The sequence below is a fragment of the Dama dama genome, chromosome 5 (genome assembly GCF_033118175.1).
Source record: "Dama dama isolate Ldn47 chromosome 5, ASM3311817v1, whole genome shotgun sequence".
Lineage (NCBI taxonomy): Eukaryota > Metazoa > Chordata > Mammalia > Artiodactyla > Cervidae > Dama > Dama dama.
Window position 1 is genome coordinate 92,688,701 of NC_083685.1, and position 19,420 is coordinate 92,708,120.

The following is a 19,420-nucleotide window of genomic DNA, read 5'->3' on the forward strand; positions in this document are numbered from 1 at the left end:
CAACGTTTAAAAGACTGAAACCACACAAAGTCTCATATTGAAACTAGAAATCAAAAAGAGAAGGAAAACTAGGAAAATTTCAAAGATGTGCAGAAAATGGATAACATTCTGTTAAATAACTGATGGGCCAAAAAAAAAAATCACAAGGAAAATTAGAAAATACCTTGAAATGAATAAAAATGAAAATACAATATACCAAAAAGTATGAGATGCAGCAAAAATTGGGCGAAGATGGAAATTTGTAGCTGTAAATGTCTAAAAGAAGGATCTAGAAATGAAATGGGAGTACTGCACATGAAATAGAAAAGTGAAACTAGATAAAAGTTAATCATATAGTCCAGTTACTAGTTTATGTTTTCCAATTTTTTTTATGTCAAGCCTTAATCAAGTAAAGCAGAAAAGCTTTTGTGTATATACATATATAAATATTATGGAAAAAATACATGTTTTAGAAAATTTATTAATTTTTGCCTAGCTAAAAAATTTAGGACATTTTGATTCCACTTGTTTGACTTAGTATGAATAGAATGCTGCTGCTGTTGCTAAGTCACTTCAGTCGTGTCCGACTCTGAGCGACCCCACAGACGGCAGCCCACCAGGCTCCCTTGTCCCTGGGATTCTCCAGGCAAGAACACTGGAGTGGGTTGCCATTTCCTTCTCCAATGTGTGAAAGTGAAAAGTTAAAGTGAAGTCGCTCAGTCGTGTCCGACTCTTAGCGACCCCAAGGACCGCAGCCTACCTGCGGATGGTAGGTAGGAGTACATCTTTGTACATCTGAGTACATCTTTGTGATGCAGCAGGTCTCACTGAGCCATCCTATCCTTAGGAAACCTGAGGGATTGAGAAGTAAATATGTCAACTAGCAGGTAGGAGCTAGGGATCAGATCTAGGCGCACACACCTCTGGTGTTCAATAAATATGTTAAACATGGGGGATAAACAGGAATTTCAATTTGGAATTTATAGCTACACACTACTATATGCAAAATAAACAGGGACCTACAGTATAACACTGAGAACTATAATATCTCATAATAACCTATAATGGAAAAGAATCTGAATATATATTAAATAAAAGTTATATATATATATATATATATATATATATATAACTGATTTGGCTTTGCTGTACAGCTGAAATATTGCACATCAATTATACTTCAGTTAAAAATACATTTGTTGCAACTTCCCTGGTGGTCCAGTGGTTAAGACCGCCTGCTCCCAATGCAGAGGGCAAGGGCTCAATTCCTGGTCAGGTAACTAAGATCCCACGTACCACAGGGTGCAGCATATGTGCATGAAAGTGACCTAAATGAATGGAAGACACTCTGTGTTCCTGGATCAGAAGATAACATTACTGTACAAAGTGATCTACAGAGTCAATGCAATTGCTATCAAAATCCCAATGGCAGTTTTTGCAGAAATGAAGTGAAACAGCTGAATTTGCTGACCTCTAGAAATCTCTCCATGGGCTTCTCTGGTGGCTCAGTGTTAAGAGAACTCACCTACCAATTTAGGAAAAGCAAGTTTGATCCCTGGGTCAGGAAGATTACCTGGAGAAAGAAATGTCAACCCACTTCAGTACTCTTGCCTGGGAAATCCCATGGGCAGAAGAGCCCATGGGATCGCAGTCCATGGGGTTGCAGAAGAGTTGGATACAACTTGGGGACTATACAACAAGAAATTGCTCCCAGACACATCACAGCAGCTACAGTGATGGGCTCTACTTCCTCGGGTTCCACGGCTCCTTACCACCTGTGCAGTGGGAATCGATTACTCAACTTCTTTACACCTCAGTTTTCTCCCCTATAAAATGGGAATAGCATTTTCCTCACACAAGAACGAACTAAGTGGGAGATGGGAAGAAAAAAAAAAAAAAGATACTCAATGAATGTTAGCTATATTTATTGATGTTTCTATGGTTCGACCTTGAGTGAGAACCAGAAGTTAGTGTCATAAAATACAAGTGAAAAGAGTTCAAAAATAAGGGGTGGTCAAATTAAATTTTGCAGACATCAAGATTAGCACTGAGAAAAAGCCACTGGATATAGCAATTAGGTCATTACTGACCTTCATTCAAGAACAGTTTCAAAAGAGTGTTGGAAGCCAGACTGCATTTGGTTGAAGTACAAAGACAATAAAGCGGAAGCTCTAAGTGTAGGGTTCTCTGGAGAATAACTGTGAAAAGGTACAAGGTGATCATTTAATTGGGGTGATGACCCCAATAGGGGTGGCCAAATACTGACTGAATAGGTTCCGGGTTCACAAAACTCACCCCACCTTACAAAGCCATCCGTGCTGCCAAACTGACCACAGAACACACAGAGATTAGGAGTAACATCTTTCTAACCACTGGGTCTTCTCCCCTGAACAGTTTCCCACGACTGACTAAAGTCTATATGAAGGTGACGCTTCAAAAACTGCTGAAAAGGCAGAAATCTAAACCTTAGATTGGTTCTCTGATCATACTGCCTGTTCTCTCAACCAACAGAACTAAAAGGGACAGAAATTGTTGACAGGGCAACAAAAATATAAAGAGAAACATTTTTGATATAGCACCTGGGATTATTAACAGACAAAAAAAATTCATGGCTCTCTACTGAGGGTGGCTCCCAAAGTATGATACTGCACTTCTCATGCTGCTGTGTTGATGGATACTCACCAACATCACTGGGTCAATCGATCACACCCCTAAATAGAAGTCTCCCAACTTTATTGAAAAATCTGCTTTAATAGAAACAAGATCCGTGGTAGTGTACTAACCACTACAAGAAGGAAATGAAACGTTAAAAAATATGATTAGTCATTGCCTCCAGGAGCTTGCAGTTTAGGACTTATTTTCTTTTTAAAGGTCATGGTGTTTTTATTTGTAAAGATAAGTTATTTTTATATTTTTTTGAATTTAATTTTTACCATATATACACACATACATACATATATAGTACCTTTACATTTTGATGTAATAAATAGAATCAACTTTACAGTTTAAATCTGGTGAAAAATTCTCACAATATATGGTTAAGTACAAAAAACAAGAAATACAATCACATATTTAGTATTATTGCATTGGTAAAAATACAGTCATACTTGGAACAAAGATTAGAAAAATACATTAAAAGAATGCTAAAATAAATTTTGTTTAGGGATTACAGATGATTTATTTTTAGCTTATTTTCAAAACTTCTTGAATTATGTATTACTTTTACAGGCTAAAATAGGTGAACTAAAAGAAATAAAAGTAATTTACTGCTAAAGTATTGTTAAGCAGACTGCTTTTTCCCCTTAATATATTACAACCATCTTTCCAATAGTATCTATAAAGATACCTTATTCTTTTTAATAGCTTTATGATATTCTCTTAAATCAGTGTTACATCATTTAACCAATCCTATATTCATCAACATTAAAGCTCTTTAAAATATTTTGTTTCTACAAATAATACACAGATCCCTTCTATCTTTACACATATATAAGGGTACAAATTTTTTTTTAAGTGTACAAATTTTAAGTGCACAACTGAATGATATTTCATCAAATTAAAGTAACTCACATAAACTGCATCGCATTCCAGAAGCAGAATATTGCTTAAGGCCCAGAAGTCTCCTGTGTATGCACACTTTTTATAATTTTTACAGTTGTTGTGAAATTGCTTTTCAAAAATGTTAAATGAATCTACACATAACCCAATAGTATTTGAGACTGCCAGGTTCTCACATCCTCTCCAACACAGGATTTATCATACTTTAAATTTTTGATAATTTGGTAGGTAAGATGAGAATTATGTCTCATTAACTTGCGTTTTTGGGGTTTTAATGAGGTGGAGGATATTTATTTGTGTTTTTCTATAAATTGTCTATTACTAACCTTGTTCATTTTTCTACTGAGTTGTCTTTTTCTTATTGTGTACAGGAATTCTTTATTTTATAGATGCTACCCCCTTTGGTTCTTATATATGATGCAAATATTTTCTCATTGCGCTTTGTCCTTTATGCCGACTTTTAAACTGAAGAAGTTTCAAATTTCAAATATTTTGTTGTCACATCCTTCAGTCTTTTTCCTTTTGGGCTTCTCAGTTTTGTATCATGCTTTAATAGTCTTCTAGACATTCAACAGAATTAAAATATGCACCTGTTCTTTCTTCCTGTTCTAATTTTGCTTTTAACATTTATATCTTTAATATATTTAAAATTGTGTGTATTGGAAAGGTAGACCTTAAAAAAATCAATAAGCCTAATGCTATTATGTTTTGTTATTTCTAAAATTGAGGGGCTTCCCTGGTGGTCCAGTGGTTAAGAATCCGCCTTGCAATGCAGGGGTCACTGGTGCAATCCCTGGTCTGGGAAGGTCCCACATGCTGCAACTACTGAAGCCTGAGCACCACAGAGCCCATGCTTTGCCACAAGAGAAACCACCACAATGAGAAGCCTACTACAACTAGAGAGTAGCCCCCACTCTCCACAACTAGAGAAAAGCCTGCAGAGCAATGAAGACCCAGCAGAGCCAAAAATATTTAAATAAATATTAAAATTGATTTGAAAACACCGTCTTTACTATATGCCAAATTTTCTTATATCTGATTCTAGAATGTATTTAGAGCTGTTGATCTCTTATTTCAATGCTATTACTCATTGCAACAGCTTAAGAGCATGTTTTCATATCTGGTACGATAAGTTTTCTCTAGAAAATTTCACCCATTTTGTACTAGATGAACTGAAGAATTAAAAAGTTCTCCCAGGACTCACTTTGATTTTGATTGAGGTTGCCCTGTTTATAGATTAATTGCGGGAGAATTAGAAATCTTTTCAACAATGAGTTTTCCCACTCAAGAATATGTTTCTCCCACTTTTTTTCAAGTCTCTATGATCTTTTTTTTTTTTTTCTTCATCATGCTCTGTCTTATAGGATCTTAGTTCTCTGACCAGGGATCAAACCCTGCAGTGGAAGCTCAGAGTCCTAACCACTGGACCTCCAAGGAATTCCCTCTTTTAAATGATTTTAATTTATTTATATAGATTAATAGAGATTTATAGAGATCTTACAAATTTCTAAACTTATTTCCAAGTATTTAGGAGGCTATTGGTATCATAAATGATATCATCATTTAATGGGCATTATTGTTGAATTCCTGATTTTAATGGGAATATCTCTAGTATTTCACCATTAAGGGTGATCTGATAAATAGGTTTTTGAAAATCAAGTTAAAGAGATCTTTCTACTTCTTTGATTTGTTGTAGCTGCCTTGGGTCTTTGTTGCTGTCTGCAGGCTTTCCACATCTGCAGTAAGCCAGGACTACACTCTAGTTGCAATGCATGGGCTCCTCATTGCAGTGGCTTCTCTTGCTGCAGAGGACAGGCTCCAGGGCACACGGGCCTCAGAAGCTGTGGCCCTCAGGCTTGGTAGTTGTGGTGCATGGGCTTAGTTGGCTTACAGCATATGGAATCTTCTCGAACCGGGGGCTGAACCCGTGTCCCCTGTATTTGCAGGTGGATTCTTTTTCCTTTGGCAGGCAGATTTTTAACCACTGGACCACGAGGGAAGTCCAGATCCTTCTACTTCTAATCTGGCAAGAGTTTACTTAAAATCAGGGTTGATTTTCCCTGGATGCTTTTTCAGGCTCCATTTATATACGTATATATTGAACCCATACCCCCTCCAATGGAAGCACACTCTTAACCACAAGACTGCCAGGCAAGTCCCATCAGGCTCCATTTTCATGGACTATGGTTTCTTCATTAATTAGTACATATAGCTAATTGTTTTAATAGATTTCCTAACATGGAACCTTGGTTGCAATGCTGGAATAACTTCTCCTTGGTTATATATATGATAGGCAGCCAGTGCCTGGATTTCATGGGGACACCTGCAAGAGTTCTTTGGCAGGTTCTCCAGGGGTTACAAGCAAGTTTCTTCAGCCCAGCAACTTACTGCTTTGTCCATTTGGTCCTCAGGAAAATACCCATGATCTTATTGAATAGGAGCACATGCCAAAATAGGAAAGTATCGTGGTGCCCCTGGCATCTTCCCTCACTACTGCCGTCTCTCCTCAGTCCTCCAGTCCAGGGCCCAGAGAGGCGTGGGAACATGAGCCATCCATTGCATCTGCATCCTTCTACTTCTGTGGCTGATTCAGATCAAGGTCCTGCTGTTCTCCTGATCACTTGTAAAACCCATCACTTCCAAACCTCTCAAGAATCCATAACACAGGAATAAGAAAGGATTATTGTAAAAGTGGCTTGAGGTTAAGTGTATGTTAGAAGTTAGGTCTACACTTTATGCCATTATTTTTTTAATTTAATAAAGTAAGTTTAAAGACCAGCTTATCAAAATGCTAGTATAAAACACAGTCAAATGTCTGTCAGATCTGAGGAAGAATGCTTTTTCAGCACTGAAAGTAAAAATTGACTATTCGAATAAAGAGTAAATCCAATAAATAAAATATGCACAGGATATAACCTGATAATTCATATACGAGAAAATTCAAGGGGTAAAAATAAAATGGAAAGATTCATTTTTACTAGTAATAAAGAAAGTGATTGAGATATACTTTTTAACATTTTTAAATTATTTTAAGTGAAAAATTCAATTGTGGTAAAATACAGGTAACAAAGTTAACATCTTAACCATTTTTAAGTATACAGTTCAGTAGTATTCAGTACATTCACAATGCTATTGGAGATATACTTAGCAGCATACTAAATTATCTTTAAAATTCAATGGTGAGCCACACTTTCTAGGTTATTCTGTTAGCAGTGTTGACAGTTGGTAAATGTCTTTTAGAAAGCAATATAATTATGGTGATAACAGCCATCATCCAGTAGTCCTACTCCTGGGAATTTGTGCTAAAAATAATTCAATTGAACCAAAAGGCTATATTCACAAATATATCTGTGACTATGGCAAATTATCACAAGCTTTGTCGTTTACAACACAGATTTACTCTTTTATGGTTCTGATGGATAAGAAGTCCTAAAATCAACAGCAGGACTGTGTTCCTTTTAGAGGCTCAAAAATGGCTTTTGCCATTTCCAACTTCTATAGTTAACCTGCATTCCTTGACTGACTGCCGCTTCCTTCATCTTTGGAGTGCTTCATTGCAACCTCTGATTCCATTGTTAAATCTCCTTTTTCTGATTCCTCTCGAGTCCCTCTTATGATTCCACTGGGCCCACCAAGATAATCCAGGGTAATTTCCCAGGTCAAGGACTTTAATTTAATCACAACTGCAGAATCCCTTTTGTCATACAGGGTAACAAGTTCCAGGGATTAGGATGTAAACATGACAAAACATGGTCTGCTAGAGAAGGGAATGGCAAACCACTTCAGTATTCTTGCCTTGAGAACCCCATGAACAGTATGAAAAGGTAAAAAGATAGGACACTGAAAGATGACCTCCCCTGGTCGGTAGGTGCCCAATATGCTACTGAAGATCAGTGGAGAAATAACTCCAGAAAAAATGAAGAGACAGAGCAAAAGCAAAAACAATACCCAGGTGTGGATGTGACGGGTAATGGAAGTAAAGTTCGATGCTATAAAGAGCAATATTGCATAGGAACCTGGAATGTTAGGTACATGAATCAAGGTAAATTAGAAGTGGACACTGATTCATGTAAATCCATGGCTGATTCATGTCAATGTATGGCAAAAACCACTACAATATTGTAAAGTAATTAGCCTCCAACCAATAAAAATAAATGGAAAAAAAAATTAGAATTGGACAAACAGGAGATGGCAAAAGTGAACATTGAAGAAAAAAAAAAAAGTGAACATTGACATTTTAGGAATCAGTGAACTAAAATGAACTGGAATGGGTGAATTTAGCTCAGATGACCATTATATCTACTACCGTGGGCAAGAATCCCTTAGAAGAAATGGAGTAGCCGTAATAGTCAACAAGAGAGTCCAAAATGCAATACTTGGGTGCAGTCTCAAAAATGACAGAATGATCCCTGTTCGTTTCCAAGCAAACCATTCATTATCAGAGTAATCCAAGTCTATGCCCTGACCAGTAACGCTGAAGAAGCTGAAGTTGAATGGTTCTATGAAAATCTACGAGACCTTCTAGAAATAACACCAAAGAACGATGTCCTTTTCATTATAGGGGACTGGAATACAAAAGTAGGAAGTCAAGTGGACTTACTTGACTTGACTTGACGTGGAGTAACAGGCAAATTTGGCCTTGGGAGTACAGAATGAAGGAGGGCAAAGGCTAACGGAGTTTTGCGAAGAGAACACACTCATCATAGCAAGCACCCTCTTCCAACAATACAAGAGAAGACTCTACACATGGACATCACCAGATGGTCAATACTGAAATCAGATTGATTATAATCTTTGCAGCTGAAGATGGAACAGCTCTGTACAGTCAGCAAAAACAAGACCGGGAGCTGACTCTGTATCCACTTGACCACCAGGGAAGTCCCTGGACCATTTGTTTTATAGAGTGTCCCACATGCTGGATTTGTTTCTTCAGCTCTTTGTGGTGGTGTTTAACTTGTTCCTCTATTCTTCCTATTTCCTGTAAACTAATAGCTGGATGAGAGTCAGGTTCAATTTTGGGGGGTTTGAATACCTCAGTGGTGGTGCTTGTTGTGAGCTTCCTGTTGTATCACATCAGAGACAATGTCCTGTTTGCTTTTAGTGATGCTCACACTGAAGAGACAATGTTTTTAAAATGACTTTACTGAGATATAATTTACATACCATAGAATCCACCCACTTCAAGGATACTATTCAAAAACTTTTATCTATTTACAGTTGTACAACCACTGCCACAATCTAATTTTAGAATATTTCCATCACATTAAAATGAAACTTTGAACCCATTTTGAGTCTGTCTCCATTTCTACTCTCAGCCCCAGGCAATCATTAATCTATTTTCTGTCTCTATAGATTTGCCTTTTATAGAAACAAATCATATTTTGTGTGCTTCAGTGTTCTGGTCTGTTAACTCTGTTGGTTTCTGAACTCAATTCAGGCATGTGAACCTAAGTCTTTGTTTTTTCCTTGCTCCTGGTTCTCTCAATCCCTCATTCATTTTGATCCACTTGTAAGAACAGTTTTAACAATGTCTGTGCTTTCTTCATTTTCTTGCTTTGTGCATTTTATGCCATCTCACGTTCCCCAGTAACCATTTCTCTGCTACCTTAGGTTGAGTATCCAGGGCCCTGTTAGCCCAGAGGGAACTTTTGCGAGACATAAAATAAGTGCCCTTTCCACATAGATGCAGCCCTAGGGGCTCACTGCTTAGCAAGCAAAATGTGCCTTTGAATTTAAAATGGTGCCCCCGGCAGGCAGACAAAACCAAGTCAGGGACTGGGACTGTTTCTTAGCTACCACAGTACAGGTTGGATTTCAACTTCACTCCTTGCCTGGCATGACCTTGGGAAGGGAATCACCTGCACATCTACACGCAGCAGCACTGCTGGTTAAGATAAGACATTCAGCTCTCCTTTACAACAGTAAACAGAGGTTTACTCTTATTCATTCAACATATATCTGCTGAGTGCCTTCCATGTCCTAATCAGGTGAGGTGCTACAGATAAAAGTTAATAAAGTGGACACAGTCCCTTTCCATATGAAGCTTCCTGTCACTCTTCATTCTCAGTGACATTTTTCCAAGTGTCTTTCTTCCCAAATAGTCCCCATGGCCCAGTTCCAAACACCTACTTTAGCAGTACTAAAAATGATCATTACACATGCAGTGCTCAAATTACGAAATAAAATGAAGAAAAACTATGGACATTTGGGTATTGACTCACCCGGTGATGACGCTTCCTAGTAATGTGTGCTTCTTCACATATTTTAGTCAAATAGCTTCTTTGGGGTAGCTGTGCATATTCCAAAAATGGCCGGATTTGGTCACTTTTCCTATATCCACGCCCCTTTGCAGTATGAACTTTAGTTTCTCCCATCAAGAGGAAGAGTCTATTTTTTCACTCCTTGAATCTGAGCTAGCCTTGGGACTTGCTCTGATCAAGAGAAGACAGTGCTATAGACATTGTGTCGGTTCTAAGGGTAAGCCTTAAGAGGCCTTGTGTGATTCCATCTGTTCTCTTGGAACCCTGTCAATAGCCATGAGAACCAGTCCAGGCTACCCTGCTGGAGGATACAAGATCACAGGAAGCAGAGATTAAACTCTGCTGGCTGAGGGCCATTCAAGACCAGCCAGCCCCCAGCCAATTAGAAGCTGACCTCAGATATGTCAGTGAGATTAGCCCAGACCAGAACTGTCCAGCAGAACCAAACGCAAACTGCTAAGCTGCAGAATTGTAAGATAAATGATTGTTTTAAGTCACTACCTACCGATGTGGTTTATCGTGCAGTAAAAGCTGACACTGTGACCTTAAATCCCTAGGATTATTACTACCTGCCGCTCCCACTTGACTTTTAATGATATCTAGCCCACCCATCCTGTGGCTCATTCTTTTGTTCAAAATACACACTCTGGATATCTTGCTGTGTGTCAAGCAAGGCTGGGTGTTGGAAATACAATGAGATATCTTGGTCTTGTGACAAATACATGCACAGACAATTTCAGTTCAGTGTGACAACTGTAGGCGTATACTGCCAAGACATGGAACAGATAAGCCAAATTAGAGTGTAATTAGTGTAACTGAAGGTGAGACAGATAAAGACTGTACAAAAGCCTGGAGGGCTGAGCAAGTGGATTGGTCAGGTAAATAAAGGACACAAACGCAGCACGGCTAGAGCCCAGAGTAGAGACGGGAAAGTGAGGGGGGGGAGGCTGGAGACAAGAGCAGGGACTAGAGCATACAGAGCTCTGTGTCCTCTGCAGAGGGAACTGAGATATCTGCTGAGGGAGAATATAATCTAGGATAAATTACAGAAAGCGCACTAAGGCTGCAACAAACATAACAAAGGGCTTGGAGGGGCCAAAATTAAAGGCATTCTGGCGACTTCCAAGGTCATCCAGATGAGAAACATTGGCAGTCTGAACTAAGGCAGCAGCAGTGGGGAAGGAGGTAAGCGGACTGATTTTAGATGCTCGGGAGTTAGGACTTAGTAAATGACTACAGATGGGATGAACTCTCCAGAGGAAGAATAAAAGATGGTCTCTGGGTTTTTGGCTTAGCCAAATGGTGCCATTGAGACAGGGGATATGGATGAGTGGCTGATGGGGGAAGGGACAATGAATTCAGTTTGGAATATATTGAAGAGTTTGAGGTTCCTTCAAGATATCCAAAAGGTGTCCACTAGGCAGTTGGATATATCTAAGACCTGACAACATTCTATTTGTTCACCATTGAAAAATAAAAGCAGGTGGCTAATAGTTGAAGAGTTTAGGGACTAGAAAGTGCCTTGAAATGGAAGAACCAGGGCTTTGGGAAGACAGTGAGAGAACAGAAAGGCTAGAAGGCAGTGATCAGAGAGTAAGATGTTTTAAGATTCCAGGGATGTCACAGTGCAAGATAACGGATTTGAGGTCGTCAAAAAAGTGAGAAGCCGAAGTGATGAAAATGGTAATCCCAGATGACAGCAGATCTTGGCAAAATGAAACACCGAAAACCAGATAACCAAAAATAAACGAGAAGAAATTTGATTGGGACAGTAAAGGCAGTAGGGAGCCTAAAACGTTGGTAGATCTTCAAAGATGAGAGTCCAAAAATGGGGGATGCGTGGTCAGAGAAGACTCAGTACAGCTTGAGGATTATAGTAATAAAATGAGAGGTCACCAAGAAGCCTTACACTTGGGACAGAAAGATGACAAGAAGGGGAGCTCTGGAAGGAGTTGGTTGGCTCCAGCTGTCCTGGTATGAATTGTTTTTGCTTCAGAATTCAATTTCCCTGGAAGAAAGAGCAGTAGCCCTGCAGTAATGTTTCTCTAAAGGGGAGATCAGGGGTAGAGTTGCCAGGTTTAGCAAATAAAAACACAGGATGCCCAGTTAAATTTCAATTTCAGGTATTACATAGGTCATACTTCTACTAAAAAATTTCTAGTCGGCTATCTGAAGCATCTTCTTATTTCTACAAAGCTTTGGCATCACGTGGCCCTAATACTCTGCCAGATGGTCAACATCTCACCTATTCAATTCACCTCCCTTGTATTAGTTGGAGTAGGCTAACTAATTTAACCTTAAAACATATGGTTGAACAAAAGTTTATTTTCTGCTAGCTAAGCGTTGTCACCAGGCTCCCCAGGTGACTCAGATGATAAAAAACCCACCTGCAACATGGGAGACCCAGGTCCAATTCCTGGGTCGGGAAGGTCCCCTGGAGAAGGAAAGAGCAACCCACTCCAGTATTCTTGCCTGGAGAATTTCACGGAGCCTGACAGGTTGCAGTTCATGGGGTCACAAAGAGTCGGACACAAGTAAGTGACTAACACTTTCACTTTTTCAAGCTGGTCATCAAGCCAAGGTGCCCCTCTCAGCGTAGTCACTTTGAGCTCATGTGGATGAAGGCTCTACCCTGGGTGTCATCTCCCTTCCTGCCTGATAGAAAGGAAGAGCATGGAGCAGCTCCTAGAGGAGGAACCTAGAGGCCAGGCCTCAAAGTGGTGCAGGCGCTTCTGTGCATAGTCATTGGCTGGACTCAATCACATGGTCATGTGTAATGCAAGGGAGCCTGGGAAACAGTGTGCACAGGAAGAAAAGACTATGGCTTTGAGTGAGCAATCTGCCACACCCCTTGTATCAGTCTATCTTTGGACTCCCTAGTGATCAGGATTCTGGATCAATAATCTCTGCTTGAGAAGAACAGGTACCCACACATAAACCATATCCTAACTGCTACTGAAAATGCTGATCAGGGACAGTTAAAGATCATTACATGCATTTCTTTTTCCCTAGACATCAGGTATTTTGATAGCTAAAAGTGGTACCTATCAAACAGATCTCACTAGAAAGAAGAAAGTCAACCCAGTTGGTCCAAATTCTCACTGCTAGCCCACCAAGTTGTGTGTTTTATCTTTGCATTTCGATGAAATTTACCACAAACCATCCAAAACAACTCACGTTATCCCCTGGTTCTTCCTTATGTAAATGTTGGTTGCTGTGAAAACAAAAAGGTCTGCCACTGATCAAAGGGCAGAGCTTGCTAAGGAACAAGAAACAATTAGATGGTTCAGGCATAAACCTAACCCTGCACGCATGTTTATTTAACAAGGGAAATAAGAAATTGGGGCAACTTCTTATTGAAAAGAAAACGTGAAAGTAGAAGAACTTGATTCTAGTAAGAGAAAAGATGTGGCCAAAGAATTTACATAACTGTTTCCTCTGCTTGCATTCTTTTTGGGGGATGGTACCTGGCTTTCTCCATTTTTCTTGTTGTATCACAAGGCTCACAAATGGATTTGGGCCTCAGACTTGGGACACTTTTGTCTTTCTACCTACTCTGACATTAGAGAGGGGCCCAATGCCGTTTACCACAATGCACAGAGAGAATTCAAGAGGGCCCTGCCTCCCTTAGGCACTTTCTTGAGTTGCCACCTCTGAGGTCTGTTATTCAAAGACCTAAATGACAACAGGATAAGGTATAACTACTCTGAATGTTGTTTAGGCTATTAAGCTACTTCTATTACTGGTATTTTAGAACAAGATAATTCTGACATTTTTGTTAATTCATTCTTTTTTAAAATATCACCAAAACTAGAAATTACAATACAACCAGTGAATGATCTTCATTATATGAATATAGCTTCCCTCTAAGTGATCCATTCGCCTCTCCTTCTATGGGGGGGAAAAAACAAAACAAAACATGAAAGCACCAGAGCTCTCAAGACTGGGCTTTGTCAAGCATTTCACATTTCAGAAACAGAATGACCTATAGAATCGGGTTTTACTTTAACCAAAATTAAAAATGAACCTACAGCCTTGGACCATACCCAAGACCAGGGGTGCTGGAGAGAGCAGCTGAGAGGTAACCAGTCGGGTCCCTACTCCCCAGACTCAAATACTGCCAGGGAAACGATTGTTCGATCAACAAATATATATTTTCTGCTGTGAGTCAGGCTCTGTGCTGGGCTCTGGAGGTGAACAAATTAGACATGGCTCCTGTCCTGATGGAACTGATTTATAGTCTAAGGGAGGAGGTGGAATAAAATCAGAGAAAGAGTAACAATCTGAGAGGAGTGCTGAGAAGGGACTTAAAGAGATCATGGAAGACATCTCTTGACAAAGCAGCATTTGAGCCAGAATTGAGTGGAGGCAAGTTAAGCTCGTTTTCAACCTGTATCCCAAAAGAATCCTTAAGTCTTGCTCTTTTTGAACCTCGATTCTTAACAGTAGCTCTTCTTGGCCCCCCTACCTTATCTCCCCATTTCTTTTTCTTCACATATGTAGCAGCCGAGTTCCAAATTCTTAGCTTCCTCCTGCAAAACTTTGGAAGACTATTTTCATATTTTCATCTGTGGACAGGGCCACTTCTCTCTTCACATCTGTAAGAGGAATAGACTTTAATCTGAAGATCAGGGTCACAAAATACAAGACTGTTATGAGCACTCCAGGCTATGTAAAGAAATTCAACTCCACCTATGACAAGATTTTATTTCTAATTGATAAAAAAGTGGAAACATATTTAAATCAGCTTGCTGTTAAGTGTGTGTACAGCAAACATGGCTCCCTTGCAGTGGCTGCCTTTATTTACCTCTGGGTTGATACTCTGCCATGTATATAGCAGTAGTTAAGATTGTTCATTTGGGCCCAAGGCAGGAAACTCTATGAATGACTGGCTACGCCTGTCCTTATCATCTTAAAACTTCACTATCCACAGAAACCTAAGACTATGGCATATAAAGTCAACTTTTTAGGTATATATATACCCACATATTGTGCATATGCATCTAAATATACATGTGCTTCGAGAAAGGATGGGAAGAACAAAATGTTTAACTTCTAAAATTTCCTAAATTATCTACACTGAAGCAGTGTCACTTACAGAAAAAAGGAGAAATTATACTGAATATCTCCCCTAACAATCTAAAAACCTATTGTCTAACAGCCACATTTCTCACTTGCTTTATGAAAACCCCTACCACAATCATATTTTCTTTAAACCCACGTGTGATTTGGTATTATCTGCTCACATCATTCCAGCTTTCCAATCATTATATAATCATTCTTCTTATAGCCCCCTCAAATCATTATTTCTGGACTTCTGGAGACCCTTCGAAGTAACAACAATGATTGATCCCATTTTTATGAGTACCCACAGTGTGTATAATTATTTATCTGACTGTTCGTAGGCTGTTGAATACTACACACAATTCTGACTCCCTAAGCATAAAAGATTTAGCTCTTTTGTGAAAAATATTCAAAGATTACTTTCTTCAAAAGATCACCAAGCCAAACATTTGGCCATATTTTTATTTACTACATATACTATAAACATATACAATACATGCTACAAAAAAAACATTTTTTAAAATTTAACTGTCAAGAAAGTGTATAGTGTTATAATACAATGGCACATGTTTCATATTTTATTTCAAATTGGTTTGCTTATCATCCATTTCAAACCTTTAATAGTGAAATGTTACTTATGGATAATTAAAATTACCTATTTGCATTATTAACAATAAACAATTCCAACAATTAATAAGAATTAACCATGTCAAATATTAGTATCCAAAAAAATGGGTTTTTGCAGAAATTATTATATAAAATATAGCAGCCAATTTCGGTTTATTTTGCTCAGTGACAATGTACATTTGCACTTGAATAGGATTCTTGCATTTGCTTTTGGAAGATACTTATAAGAAGTCCCTTGAGTTCTTAAGGTCCAACAACTGCCAAACCCAGCCAAATCCAACCCAACAACTCATGTAATGGCTTTGGACAACCGATCACTGAGAAAGTCTTATGATTTGGGTAGAGCTGCATGTTCCACCAAAATTACATATGATGAAGAGACATTACAAGCCAATATCAAGGTCAGAGGCAAAAAAAAAAAAAAAAAACATTCAAATCAATTGTGACAAAGCTTTTCTACAAATATTTTAGATGTCATACTTTCAGGAAAACAAGATTTAACATGTATTGGGCTTTACAGTATCTATGCTCTAACTGAAAATTTAAGAGTCATCAGATGGAATTAAGTCTAGTATTGCAAACCTGTCCATTCAACATTACTGAGCACCCACTATGTGCATAGCACTGTGCTAACATTTTAAAAGTTGAGTATTAATGTCTTTATCAAGCACTATCTTAGTGTGAGGTAAAAATATATTAAATTAGCGTCAACTCATTAGTTTGCTTGTGGTAATGTATGTAATCCTGTGCCAGCTGGCTTCCCTGTGCCATATAATGAGCTTCTGCACACCTCGCATTCACTCTCACAAATCTGTATGCTGGCTGTGCCAGGCATGGTGCTAGTCACTGGGATATCATGATTTGGCATACGTTCAATGAATGCAAATTAATCTTAACCTAGGCAAAACAACTGAAAAAATACATTACTTTTCTAAAATGAGGCCCAAAGCAAAGAACACGGTGTTTCTATTGGTCATATCACACCACAGACCAGTAAGTGCCTCTAGGCTGGGAACTAAATTTGAAGAAGTTTCATATGGTAGTCTAAATAGCCTCTATCATTTTTGGTCTCAGAAGTCAATTCTTTGGAGCACCTGACCCTATATAAACCATTCCACACTTAAAAGGGTTTGTAAACTAAACTTGAACACAAAGAAAAAGAGCCCCAAGTGAAGGCAGTTTATAACATAGTATATTTCAAGCACTATTCTGGCCATATGAAACAAATAATACATAAGTAATTCATGATTGGTTCAAACATTTTTCAAAGCACTAAAACCCTATCCCCAAACTCATGTAATTTTAACTTGATTTTATACAAGTTGTACATAAAGCAAAGGGCAGAATTTGGCCCCCCCAACCGTCTGTGGAATATTCTAAGTGATTGGTCCTTCCACTCCAAGTAGAAGCTAAGAATTCCAAAATGTCCCCTGATAGAACAACAGCACTCAGGAGAATGGCCCTGCTGGATCCCATTGGCCAGGAGTCCACTGAACTGTGGTAGCAGAGTGAACCTACTATGACCCCTTGAGGGATGGCAGAGAGCTGGGAGTTTGGCTGTCCACGCAGTGAATCCAATACTGGCTTAAAGCTATGCACTGAATAAAGTGCTCTGCACATCCTGCTTATCATCTGGAATGAAAATAAACACTTAACTTGAGAATTAACCTATCTGCAGGTTTGGGGAAAAGGAATTACAAGGCTTGAAAGAATCCCAAGAAAAAGTATGAAGCATTGACTGGGAAGGAAGACAAATGCCTCTAGTAGTGTTCTCAGAATTCTCAGGATTTGAACTGTCAGAATGAGTCATACAATGGTCATGTTCCATAAATGAAAAAGCAATCCCACTGGGTACTATTCACACGTGCATGATTACTTCATGGGGTGGAAGGGAACAGTCTATTGCCATTTGACAGCATGGTTTCAGAATGAAAATCAAACCATTGAATAAATCAGGGTAAGTGGTGTGCAACACTTCTCTCCCGTCCATCAGTTTTCCACAGGTTGATTTGTGTTGCCTGAGAAAAGGGAGGCAAGATGCCAATCCTTTCAGATACACTCAGGCAATGGTGCTACCACCTAAAATCATCAATTCAAAAGTTAACACACAAGCCCTCCAGTTTCGTACCCTGAATATGGTAAATAAGATCAGGGATGGAGTAGTTCAGTCTAAGAAAGATCACAGGCAACAGAATGCTTATATAAACCAGACTGCTTTGACATCTGTAAGAAAACTGTATAGATGGCAATTGGAAAAAAAAAAAGGATTGTTCCCATCTGTCAGCAAAACTGTTTGTTGAGCTATACTCAGCTGAAGTCCTCATCGGGATTCTGTTGATCCAGCAGACGGACATGTGTGAATGGGAAGTGACCTCGTTTGCCATTACACTCCCCTTCCCACTGACCACTCACATTAATCTTCGTAACCTTTACCAGCTCACCGACCTGCAGGAGGAGAATAAGGACAGCACTTTATTTCCAGTTATGAATGCAAGCTGAAAAACTCCATTCTCTGGTTAGCCAGACCCTGCCCATGTGATTGCTCTAGGGCTGATATTACAGAAATGGCTATTTGCTGCCTCCCAAGCCCCAGCCACCAGACCGATTACTTATGGTTAATGCAGGCAAGAGAAAGAGTGATTTTAGCAGTGCAGAGAAAAACAGAGTACAGAAAATAGGAGGGATGCTAGAAAATGACCCCTTTTGGAAAGTTCAAGTGTCTCTGGAGCAGCAATCCTACCTAGGATGATCTACATGCCCTGTCTTTTTTTTTTTTTTCATGCCCTGTCTTTGTAGCCACAACACTCAGCTTCCCGCCTGGTCCTCTCTGGCATATAGCAGTGCAATCCCCCAGCCCACGCTTATACACACATCCTGGCCTGGTGTTGCCTGTAGAGCAAAAGGCAATTGGAGGAAGCATACTTCATTTGGCCCCAGAAAACAGAAGTGTTCCCATTACCTTCCTACCAAGGCAAGGCTTTCCCCACTCGGTACAGGCCAAGACTCCAAATTCCATCGGCTCCCTGAAAGCCTCAACCTTCTTCAGCTAGTTTTACCTGGCAGGCCACTGCCTGCCAGTCCCCCGAACCACCCGCCCTTAGCAGGTACTGGCGGACTTTGCTGCTTCCTCCATGCCACCTGGTACCTGTTCCTTAACAGGAGGAGGACATCGTGTTTCTGCTGTTACAAAAAGTTTTCCTGTTGCAACATCAAATATTTTTGACAATCTAGGATATACCTGTGTCTTACTATGAAACTTAAAATAGACAAGGTGGGGAAAAAAAAAAAAAGACAAGGTGTTTGATGAATGGATTCACCCTGTAGCAAAGTATTTAACAATGGTGAGGTTAAGTTCCCAAAATGTCACTAAAGAACTTTATGACTATCCTTGAATTATTAACATCTGAGTTCTGCACATGTAAGTGGTTTCTAGACATTACTGTTCATTTGGTTTCATTAATAATGATATTTAGCTTCCGTAAAGTACTATAGTGCTTTATATAAAATCATTTTCTAATAATCATATAATCCTATAAAATAGGAATTGTTTTCATTTTACATATGACATTCAGAACAACTAGATGTTACACCTGAAGTCCCAAAGCCAGTGACAGGGCTGAGATTTGAACCCAGAAGTATTCAGCTCCCAAGCCCATTTATGTTCTTTCCACCATATTAACAACTTTCAAATTATGCTCCCCTAGCCCTGTGGGTTCCTTCCCTAAGAAGGTCTGTAGGCTGACTATCGGCCAAAGTCAACTCAAGTTTAGGACAGGGCCTTCTCTTAAACGAGCCTGATCTCACTCACAGAGCAAATAGGTTACCTACTGACCTACCTGCAGTTTCCTAAATAATTATATGAAGAGATTAGAGGCCTAAAGTGGTTGCAGGAATCCTAAGATGCTGAGAAAAGGAAGAGCAAAACCATGGAA

At 39.2% G+C, this 19,420-nt stretch overlaps 1 protein-coding gene across 2 annotated transcripts in view; it reads right to left on the reverse strand.

Annotated features, from left to right (window-relative positions):
• Window positions 1-5,079: 5,079 nt before the first annotated feature.
• CRK (CRK proto-oncogene, adaptor protein) overlaps window positions 5,080-19,420 on the reverse strand; it is a 30,215-nt gene continuing 15,874 nt past the window's right edge. Inside the window, exon 3 of one of the 2 annotated variants that reach the window (XM_061143043.1) lies at window positions 5,080-17,933. In XM_061143043.1, coding sequence (XP_060999026.1) covers window positions 17,796-17,933 — 138 coding nt within the window. In that variant the 3' untranslated portion in view covers window positions 5,080-17,795. The remainder of the gene's footprint in view (window positions 17,934-19,420) is intronic. The other variant, XM_061143044.1, reaches the window with a different exon arrangement.